At 33.7% G+C, this 11,063-nt stretch overlaps 1 protein-coding gene, 4 non-coding genes and 1 pseudogene across 5 annotated transcripts; all 6 read right to left on the bottom strand.

Annotated features, from left to right (window-relative positions):
• Nucleotides 1-3,297: 3,297 nt before the first annotated feature.
• LOC148199103 (uncharacterized) lies at nucleotides 3,298-8,421 on the bottom strand. Its single transcript, XM_088111244.1, has 2 exons — nucleotides 8,147-8,421; nucleotides 3,298-3,666 (listed from the first exon to the last, which is right to left on the bottom strand). Exons 1-2 carry the CDS (start codon nucleotides 8,321-8,323, stop codon nucleotides 3,589-3,591), a joined length of 255 nt encoding a protein of 84 aa, XP_087967370.1. The 5' UTR covers nucleotides 8,324-8,421; the 3' UTR covers nucleotides 3,298-3,588.
• LOC148199108 (small nucleolar RNA snoR135) lies at nucleotides 5,379-5,521 on the bottom strand. Its single transcript, XR_015786421.1, has one exon. It is a non-coding gene; the product is annotated as a small nucleolar RNA snoR135 (small nucleolar RNA).
• On the bottom strand, nucleotides 5,838-5,978 carry LOC148199107 (small nucleolar RNA snoR135). The gene has a single exon (XR_015786419.1). It is a non-coding gene; the product is annotated as a small nucleolar RNA snoR135 (small nucleolar RNA).
• Nucleotides 6,267-6,409, bottom strand: LOC148199106 (small nucleolar RNA snoR135). The gene has a single exon (XR_015786418.1). It is a non-coding gene; the product is annotated as a small nucleolar RNA snoR135 (small nucleolar RNA).
• Nucleotides 6,689-6,812, bottom strand: LOC148199105 (small nucleolar RNA snoR135; annotated as a pseudogene).
• Nucleotides 7,097-7,239, bottom strand: LOC148199104 (small nucleolar RNA snoR135). The gene has a single exon (XR_015786420.1). It is a non-coding gene; the product is annotated as a small nucleolar RNA snoR135 (small nucleolar RNA).
• Nucleotides 8,422-11,063: the final 2,642 nt, after the last annotated feature.

Raw genomic sequence — 11,063 nt, 5'->3', positions numbered from 1 at the left:
CCTATGTTTGTTTCCGAGAGTTGAAACAGTTTGAAGCAGTTGGTGTTGCAGGTGCTACTACCCAACGAATTCGGGCAGTGTAGGATGGACAGTTACAGCAGGAAAATCTGCCCCGGAGAGATTCGGGCAGGGATGCCCAAAGATAGCGACTAGCTTAACTCGGATGAATAAAACACGTGGACTATTTTCTTTATTACCCAAAAAAAGTGTTTTATTTATATCCAAGGAAAAAAAGAGATTGGTGACGATGGCAATGGCAAAGCTTAGTTAGTTTTGTCTATGTCGTACTTTTTGTCTTTTTCTCCATCAAATTATTTAAATTTTTTTAAATTATTTTTTAGATTCTAAACTTTTGGTTGATGAAATAAGACCCATTAACCATAAAATTTAATGGTTAAAGGATGAAAAAGTTAAGGATTAAAAATAGTAAAAATTCAATTTTGATTTGATTAAATATATAATTTTCACAAAATATTTGTATTTGTATCTAATTTTTAGTAAGGTTTTGTTATTAGTGTATATATGATCATTCAGTCAATATTAAATTGAATTACCAGACAAATCATAACAATAATTATATTTATTATTTTAAGATCGAAAAGTAATAATATATATTTGGAATGATTATTCTTCAAAATAATTAGATTTAACATTGATTAATTTATGACAAAATATAATTATTATTAAGTGAGTCATAATTAAGTCGTTATAATTAGGTCGTTAGTTTATAATTTATTTTAAAATCTATAAATAAGATAAAGAAATAAGTAATGATATTTAATACAAATTTATTACTAAAACTATCAAATTTTTACTAACTTTGACTTTCTTTACCAAGATTATGACCAACCGCTAAATTAGGACAAACATTAAAACTTTCGAAAACAAGTAAACAATTAATATTGACTCTCGAAACATTAATTTTTTAATCCAAAACATAATAACATATTAATTTAATGAAAATAAAACAGTGCAAATTTTTAATACTGTCCTTTATATAACATTATAGTAGTTTCTTTAAAATATGGAGACTAAATTAATTTCTCAAAGATTTATGTTCATTTTATTAGCCTACCGAATTTTATATCAACAAATGAATCTTTCAAACAATTGATTTGTTGATAGTTGTTTCTTAAAAAAATATAAATGTCACTATGTTAATCTATATATATATATATATATATATATATATATATATATATATATATATATATATATAAAAGACTAAAATGGAAAAAAGAGAGAATATTTGAGAATTTGAATTAGTAATTAATATTAAAGGTAAAATATTGAAATTTTCAGCAAATTGATCCTTATAGAACTAAATTGGTAATAAAAAAGAATATAATTTCATTCACTAATTTAGTGAGAAATTAAATATTAAAGAAATATATTTGGAGCAAATTTTTTAGTGATAAAATTTTTTAGAAGATTAATGTGATGACAAATATAACTTTGAAAATTTCAGAATGAGAATTAATATAAATATTATCATGTCACCGACCAATAAGTTGGCTTGTTAAAAGTAATGACAAATAAGTGAAAACATTATTTTTTATAATTGTCCCATCAATCTCTTTGTCGAAAACAATGTGTAAGAAAATAGATATAACACGCCACGAAACAACAAATTGACTCAATAAAAATAATTAAAAACAAATACACACAAAACATTAATGAATTCTTATAACAAAATTATGGACGAAAAGAATGACATATCACAACGAGAAAAGTTGACTAGGTAAATAAAATTAACAAATACATAAAAAAAACATTGACTTTTATAATTGTCCAAGCACGTTAGTGCCTCTTTCACAATACCATTCTTAGGGTTTTGGATAACCCAATGATTTATTTTAAAGTTGAAAACAATTGATTTTTAAATAGTTAATCTATACAACAACTTGTATAATATAAAGTGAGGAAAAAGAAAAGTATGCGGTGTAATTAATTATATGATAGAAAGAGATAGAAAAAATAAAATATAGATGAAGTAGGTTTATTTGTGTTAAAAAATACTTTTAAGTGATTCTTATATAAGTTTAAATTGATGTGTGTGTGTTTTAAGGCAAAATAACATTTATCTTTTCTTATCCATCTGCTTTTTATAATAATTAAACTTCTAGTTACTTCTTAAAAAATAGATTTTTTAAATAAGTTTACTCAAACTTACTTAAAGTTATAATAAATAATTATTTTATTTAAAATTGTCACTTAAAAAAAACTAAGCAGACACCTTATGTCCTACAAATAATCTCATTATATGTGCAAATCACTTGTAAAGTTACACTTTTAGCAAATGTGAGTACTTTTAACTTTTGAAGGGAAGTTTTTGCCACAGTTTATGTTACTAACAAATTCAGTATGAAATAGTTAAATGTTGTAATAGAAAGTTGTGTAGAACAGTAACATGGTTTTATTTTAAGTTTTAGGAAGTGGTGTTAAGAATATGCCATGTCCACATTAGATGGCCAACAATAGCAATACTACCTTCTAATGAAACTGGTCCCCTACAAGCACATGCTCAGCAAACTAAACCAGTGGTCTCTCAAAACAACACAGACAACAGTAATATTTGTTGTCAGAATACATTCTTCATGTTCCTTTTCAAGTGGTTAAAATTTCTCTCCATAGAATAAAACCCATTTTTCTCTTTCCATATTAGCAAGAGAATATGGTTCAAGCGGATGAGAGTCTGTGAATGAAAAAATGAATGCTAAAGAGGATATTATCTACTTGGACTAAGTTTAATAAGAGCAGGTAAAAAATACTAAGAAATTGACAGAAAAATAGGCTTGCAATGGATGGATATAGCTTGATCTTTCTAAACCTTGGAATCAAATCTGTTCGTTCTATTATTTTATGACTTTCAACTCATTCGTTCAGTTGGCAACTGGGTATTCATTATTTGGCGATAGCATCGTAGAAGAACCAAAGTTGTTCACGACTTCACTGACTAGATTACACGTGTACTTATGCAAATACCTCAGATTGTTTTTCATAATACATACTTGGGTATTTCTAAATTTGAGAAACCTGTAACATAACAAAGCCAATGCTTTATGCTTAGCAAGGCTATTTCTGTGTAGGCATGAATTCTAAACATCAAAATCATAAGGTCATGCATGCACCTAAACATAAAATTATGAATTTAAAGAAATCGATATACTTTTAAATATTCGATCGTGCAGGTTGGAATAACTTCAACTTTTCCATTAAAAACATAAAATTCTACTTTCTCTTTTTCTACATGGCATTTAAATGGGGAAAGAACTAATGCGAGAAGGTATAGGCAAATTGATAAAAGCACAATTACAATTATTACAGTAACGAGTAATATCGGTTTCAACAGGCTCTCGAATCAAAACTTCAGAAAATAGCACTTATTTAATTTCATAATTTCTAAAATGGATGTCCATCAAATATAGCCAAAAAATAATGTCACTACTTGATGCTAGATCAAAGTCTTGGATAACATCAACAACAGCAACTCTTTAAGGCTGTTCATATTCTTAGAGCATATATAACAAATAATGTTTGCTTGACATGATGTGGACTCCCACACCAGTGATGCAATTGTTATTCCGTTCATTCATAATCTTTAGTTCCAAAGTTCTTGCACCAGAGTTGAGAAGGGATGGGGCGAACAGGATGATGCGGTCGTTGCTGAAAGATAAAAAAAAAATTCTTAGCCAATCCATACAGTCATATAGTCAAGGTTACGAGCAAACATAAAAGAACAAATTATAAGAAATGAATAAAGTAGAAAAAAAAATGAGTACACCATATAGCATCATCCCAGCAAGGTCACAAGGCAGCAACTCGAGAAAATAATTAATCTGTGCCAAGACTCACCCACCCTACCCTCACATTTACAGAAATAAAGAACAGCAACTAAAAAAGGTTGAACCAGATTCTTCCACCACTTACATAATAGAAATTCAAATCAATCATCTACTCAGGCATATCAAACTAAACCATAGGAAATTAATCAGGTTGATGCAAACGCAAATATTAATTTTATATGCGCATAAATCTAGAACCAGAAGCATAAGATCTAAATAATGGACAAAATATGCTCCATAGTATGTAACTATCAAACACGGTTTATATGCTCAATAATTTCAAAGTATTTGATGCCCAAAAGGCATCCAAATGAAAGTGGTCAAGACAAAAAGTACACATCCAATTGTCTGTCAATTATAGAGTTAACCATAGCATCTTGAAAGTCACAGTATCAAGCTATGCTAATTAATATTAACCTTCACCTCCCCCAAATATGTTTTTCAGGCTGTTGTTCTCTGATCAGGAACACAGAATACCTGCTCAGGACAAAGCCCTACTTTATAGTTAGTTTGTGGAATCTTATAGGCTTTGTCTCTGACTAGGGAAAGTTTGAGTGTTGCTTCTGATTGGTAGCTTAAGCTGTTTGCTGTTGGAAAATGTCATCGAAAATGCTAATGCTCCTTCAGATTGGTTGTAGTGCACCTGCAGTACTAGTACCCCTACTTGTGCTGGTGCTCCTACTGTTTTGAAAGTTTAAAGTTTTAACAAAAAAATATATTTTATAGTTCCATTATTCGAGCACAAGAAATAATTGAAACCGTATGTGACACCATGTATGATTATCTCCATCCCTCACTTCTATCCTTATCTTGTGCACACATCTTAAATATTCCCCAAAATCAAAGGAATTAACAACAGTTTCCCACGAAAGTATTGCAAAAGCATTTAGAAATTACTCATGATTGTCATCGTCTTACTACTATCTTATTTGCATTATTTTATGTGTATATATTCTAAAATATAATTTTACATCTTGTCTTGAATTATGATCTCAAATTCCAAATTTCTACCTGACGTCTAATCCAAGGAAGGGTCTACAATTTTGACAACCATGGTTAGAATATTTACAAAATGTTACACAATATCTTGATAGTATCTAGAAAAAAAAAAATTAGACCATCTTAAATTATCTCCCATGATGGTTCTCATATTTCTTTTTATTTCTTATTTTGCTTCATTATCTGATTTATGAGTCTGAATTCCTATAGAAACTAGTGTTTCATATTTTGTATCATATCATTATCATAATGCATTTACCATACAATATCTTGTATTCAGAGTCTATATCCATTACATAAAGCCAACAATTTCTACAACTAATAATAAGTTTAGCAACATATAGTAAATAGTTATCGCAAACAAGTTTAACATTATACTTTAAGTGATGTTACCAGTCTCACGCCTAAGAAACTTAGCACAACCTTGTGGAAAAGAATATAGCAACATATGCCTTTTAGAAAACTAAATAACATAATTAAAGCTAGCAGTAGAATCACCAAAAGAAAAAAGAAATGTGCTCCATGTTGAAAAAAAAATGTGAGGGAGATGATTGTTGTTATTTTCACATCAAAGTGAAACAAAACTGCCCATCTTCCCCAAATTTGTTTTTCAGGGAACTCTTCCAGGGTAATGCAAAATATGACAGCACAACACTGTTACACAAAATCCCCACCAAAACAACAGGGCCTTACTCCACCCCAGTTTATCATCCTACACCTTTTGGAATTGATTTAAACAACACTTTTTTGCATACCACACAGAAAGTAGTCTAACTCGTATTCTTTTAAAGAAGAAAAAGTTAAGGTAATAAGGATACTTAACATATACCATGAAATAATGTCCAACTTAGCACAACCGTTTGAACAGGAATATAGCTATGTATTTCTCAAAAAATTAAAATAAAGATAATAGCAGATCACCAACTTACAATACAAAAAAAACTCACTGACAAAAAAAAATTATTTGACAATTGTTTCCTCTTATGGAAAATAAAATGTAGTGGAGATGATTGTTGCTATTTTCAACTGTAAACTGAAACACAACTGCCCATCTTCCCCAAATTTATTTTGCAGGGAACACTTTCGGAATAATGCAATGATTGTAGCATAACACCATAACACAATCCCTGCCCAAAACAAAGTCCTACTTCACTATTTGGAATTGATTTAAACTCTGCATCCTTGTATACCACACAGGAAAATGAGTCTAAATGATTTCCTTTTAATTAAAGAAAAGGTCAAGAGGAATACTGGATAGATGATGACATTTGCTGACATAAACTATAAAGTAACGTCCAGCTAAACACAACCTTGTGAAATGGGAAAAAACATTGTATTTCTTAAAAAAATAAAATATAAGCTAGCAAAATCACCAACAGAAAAAGAAAAGGTTTGTAATTTGTTTCCTCTTTAGGAAAAAAAATATGTAGTGGCGATGATTGTTGTTATTTTCAACAGCAAACTGAAACACAACTGCCCATCTTCCCCAAATTTGTTTTGCAGGGAACTCTTTCGGAATAATGCAATGATTGTAGCACAACACCGATACACACAATCCCTGCCCAAAACAAAGTCCTACTTCACTATTTGGAATTGATTTAAACTCTGTATCTTTGTATTCCACACAGGAAAATGAGTTTAAATTATCTCCTTTTAATTAAAGAAAGGTTTAAGAGGAATACTGGATAGAAGACATTTAGTGAAATAAACTATATAATCCAACTAAGCACAACCTTGTGAAATGAGAAAAAGCATTGTATTTCTTAAAAAAATAAAATAAAAGCTAGTAAAATCACCAACAGAAAAAGAAAAGGTTTGTAATTTGTTTCCTCTTTCGGAAAGAAAAAAATGTTATTGTTATTTTCAACAGCAAACTGAAACACAACTGGCCAAATTTGTTTTGCAGGGAACTCTTTCAGAATAATGCAATGATTGTAGCACAACACCGATACACACAATCCCTGTGAAGAACAAAGTCCTACTTCACTATTTGGAATTGATTTAAATACTGCATCTTTGTATACCACACAGGAAAATTAGTCAAAATGATATTCTTTTAATAAAGAAAAAGGTTGCGAGGAATACTGGACAGATGACATTTGCTGACATAAACTACGAAAAAATGTCTCACCTATCACAACCTTGTTTAAGGGGAAATAGCATTGTATTTCTTAAAAGAGAAATATAACAAAAGCTAGTGACAAAAGATAAAAACAATGGTGCTTAATTTGTTTCCTCTTTCGGAAAAAAAAAATTGTAGTGGCGATGATTGTTGTTATTTTCAACAGCAAACTGAAACACAACTGCCCATCTTCCCCAGATTTGTTTTGGAGGGAACTCTTTTGGAACAATGCAACGATTGTAGCACAACCCCGAAACACACAATCCCTGCCAGAACAAGGCCTTTCACTACCGTTTTTCAGTCTCCACTGTTCGAAATTGATTTAAACTCTGCATCTTTTTGTAACCCAGAGAAATAATAGTATACCTATTCTACTTTTAGGGGAAAAAAAAAGTTAAGGGGATTACAGGATAGATGAAATTTACTGACCTATATGAAATGATATCCTTTTAAGTTTGAGATATCCATTTTGGTGAAAGGAAAAAAATATGGCCAATCTGGGCAACTATATTAGGCTAAAAAAGGGCACTCTATTCAAGGTTGATGTCTTCCTGAAACTAAGAAAAAAAGGGTGAACTCCTTAACCCCCATTATCAATAAAAACGTCGGTAAATTGACCGATAGGTATTAAGTGTCTAGCAAGAAAATAAATGAGCTCAGCCAGCTAAGTGATTGGTGAGGCCAAACTGGGGTGAACTTGCGCAAGAATTGCAAGCTATCAGAACCTAGCCAGAAAATGGAGGAGTCAAAGTGCTGAGAGGAAATGTTTGCATATGGAGAATATTCAGCTACAATTTCACCACCATTCTTACACCAATGAACACAACCTCGGCATGACAGTAGCACTATTTGCCACCATTGATAACTTAAATCGCGACACTGCGGGCTTGGGGCAACATAATCAAGAATCAATAGAATAAAAAAAAAATAACATCGGAGAAAAAGTCCACAACACCATTTGAAAAATTCAATTGAAATAAAGCCACTATTGGGACAACATAATATTGCCTCATTGAACCTTATAGTTTGCAAATATATACATTACCATCCATACAATCAATCAATCAATCATCAACATATAGCCGTGAAAAATCATATAAAAATCCGTTTACTAAATCGAATCGAGGAACCAGATCGGTGTGTGCGTGTGTGTGTGTGTGTGAGAGAGAGAGAGAGGGACCTCAAGTTCAGCGGATTTCATGGCGATGGGGATGCAGACGAGGACGACGCCGAACATGGCAATGGCAGTGTTTCGCTTCCAGTGTTTGGGACGACAGTAAGGGCCACCTGTCATACTCCACACCTTGGTCCTGAAATCGCCGTTTCCATGGCCGTGATCACCGCCTCCACCGCCCATTTCTTCCGATTCCGATTTGGTCTGGCTGAAAATTTGAAACCCTACTCACTCGCTCACTCTCTCTCTTTGGGATACACGCACGAACAAAATTGTGAGGACAAGAGAGAGGAACCAAGGTTTCGTTTCGTTCAGGCTGAGATCCCCTGCGGGAGTGTCTAACTGCCTTATGCTACTCTCCCCTCTCTTCACCAATCAGGAGTCAATCAGGATAACCGTCAATTGAATAACCACGCATTTTAACTTTTCTTATTTTACAATTTTGTTCTCCTTCTCAGTAGTTTTAAATCACGGAAAAAAATAAATAAAATTTTTTGGGTATATAATTTGATTATAAATAAAATTAACATAAAAATTTATTTTTTAATTTCAAAAATATATTTATAAAAATACAAATAATAAATTTTGTAAAAATACAAATAATGAAGTATATATAAAAATATATAATAGTTTTTCTAAAAATATAAAAATATAATTTTATTTTTTTGAACAAATAAGTTTAAAAATAAATTAAATAGATAAGTAAAATCATTTTTATGATAACAAAATAAATATAAATAAAAAATTAAAGGGTTAAATATGTTTTTAGTCCCTCAACTATCAAACAATTTTATTTTTCGTCTATCTCTCAAACTTTGGTACACTTTGATCCTTCTCCTTAAGGAAACTAGAATTTTTCGTCCTCCAAAACCAACGGCGTTAAAAATCAGCTGAGGTGGCTAACTTTTGGCCACGTGTCAAGACATTTTTTCATTCTAACGTTTGCCACTTTGGATTTGTTCAATGCAAGTCTCCTTCTTCGATCCAAACCGGTCACCGCAACTTCAAACCAAAATGACATTAGTTGCCCTTCTTTTCCCCTGGGCAAAATAGGAGTCATTCCCTCTTCTTGCTCTGTGAGAACAACAACACCCGTCGAGCCAACACCTACCAGGCCCCGAACCCTAGTTTGCAGCTTCGTGCATCACTCCAACCTTTCCCCTTCATCCACGCACATGGCATGGTGGTTCTCATATTGAACCTGCCAAGCAGGTAAAAGTGTAGACTTTTCAATCTCGTAATCTCCCATTCTCTTATCTAGCCTCCTAATTCAACTTCTTGTTAAGTGGTTTCTTTATTTTGCATATGGATGTCAACAATCAATTGATTGGGGCAGAAATTCTTTCACTAGCGGAGGCAGATGTTCCCTCTGAGGATCTTGTCTTCCACAAGTTCTACACAAACAAAATGATCTCTACTACTAAATCGAAGAAAAAGAAGTCAGCTGATGAAGAGGCAGCTGTTAACTTTCTGGCAAGTGTACCAAATCGTTCTAAGTAATAAAACCGGTAAGACCGGATATCGTTTCCCAAGAGACTCGTGTCACCAAACAATCGTATAATTTCCGACTAACTTAGACTAAAGAATGCTTCATAAATTGTGTTTTTGTGCAACTAAAGTAAACATGAAACATAATTGATAAAAGTGATCTTAGATACTCAAACACTTGGAAATGGAAAGATTAGAAATGATATGGAATGGTATTGTTGGGGGTATGATTTCACCTACTTCACTCTTATGTATAGAAAATCACTTCCTCTTCATTAATATGCCAATGTCAATCTACTAAATTACTCAAACCCAATCCCTTGGTAGAGAGAGCCTAGACTTCCTTATTAAGCTCCATTCCCTTGAAAGACCTAACAATTATTTCCGCATTAAGAATTGAGATCTAAGACAACCAAAGGTCCTAGTTCTATCCCTAGATACTATTTCCTTTAGGTGTTTAATCCAAGTCCAGATTTACCCAACATTTCCCAATATCAAGCAAACCCTAAAATCATGTAATGGGTAGCAATTTCACAACAAGCATTAAGAAAAGGAATTAAACACTAACAATCAATGAAAGAGGCATAAATTCATTCAAAACATAGTAGTTTACATAAGATTTCAGTGGCTACATCAATCCCCCAACAATAATGAAACTAACTCTCCATGAATGGAGAGCTTAAGCTTACAACAATGGTGGAAATGGAAGAAGGAAGAAGACCCAAGGTTAAAGAAGGATTGTTCCCACAGCTCCTAGCTCGCCTCCAAGAGCTCCAAATGAGAGAAATCGTGTTTGGGCAGCCAAAGATCCCCAAATGCTTCGAGACCCCTTGAATAAATAGGCATTTTGACACATCAGCAAAAGTCGCGCCCGGCGCCCTCTCAGTCGCGCCCGGGCGCGAACCTCTCTGGAAAAGTCACGCCCGGGCGCCACATTTCTCACGCCTGGGCGTGAAACTCTCTGGAAAATTCAGCTTCCACTGAAAGTGGACGAGCGTCCACTTCTTGCTGCCGAGCATCCACTGAGCGCCTCTCTGGACGAGCGTCCTCTTAGCGCGCTGGACGAGCGTCCAATGCGTGTCCTCACTGGACGAGCGTCCACTGCGCGTCTTCGCTGGACGTCTTCGCTAGACGAGCGTCCGCTGAACGTATTTGCTGGACGAGCGTCCACTTCTCACTGGACGAGCGTTCGCTTCTCACTAGGGCGAGCGTTCTCTCGTGCGTCCACAGGGCGAGCGTCCTCTTATCTCTGAGTGAGCGTCCGCTCGTTCTTCCACCCTAGACGAGCGTCCACTTATCCTGTGCGAGCGTCCTCTCGTGCTGGGCGAGCGTCCTGGACGAGACTCGCTGTAAACTCGCGCCGGGCGCCCCTTTTGTCACGCCCAGGCGCGAGGTGCCTTCCTTACTCCTTTAGCCTCCTGCTTTTGAATTTTTT

Source organism: Vigna umbellata, chromosome 4 (assembly GCF_029865625.1).
Source record: "Vigna umbellata cultivar VRB3 chromosome 4, Vumbellata_1.0, whole genome shotgun sequence".
NCBI lineage: Eukaryota > Viridiplantae > Streptophyta > Magnoliopsida > Fabales > Fabaceae > Vigna > Vigna umbellata.
This window is presented reverse-complemented; position numbering and strand designations above follow the sequence as displayed.

Excerpts from the sequence above, each read along its gene's own strand:
- LOC148199103 (XM_088111244.1), bottom strand. The coding sequence starts at position 8,323 with ATGGGCGGTGGAGGCGGTGATCACGGCCATGGAAACGGCGATTTCAGG. Across the intron at positions 3,667-8,146 it reads TGAAATCCGCTGAACTTGAG|CAACGACCGCATCATCCTGT; the intron begins GTCCCTCTCTCT and ends TTTATCTTTCAG.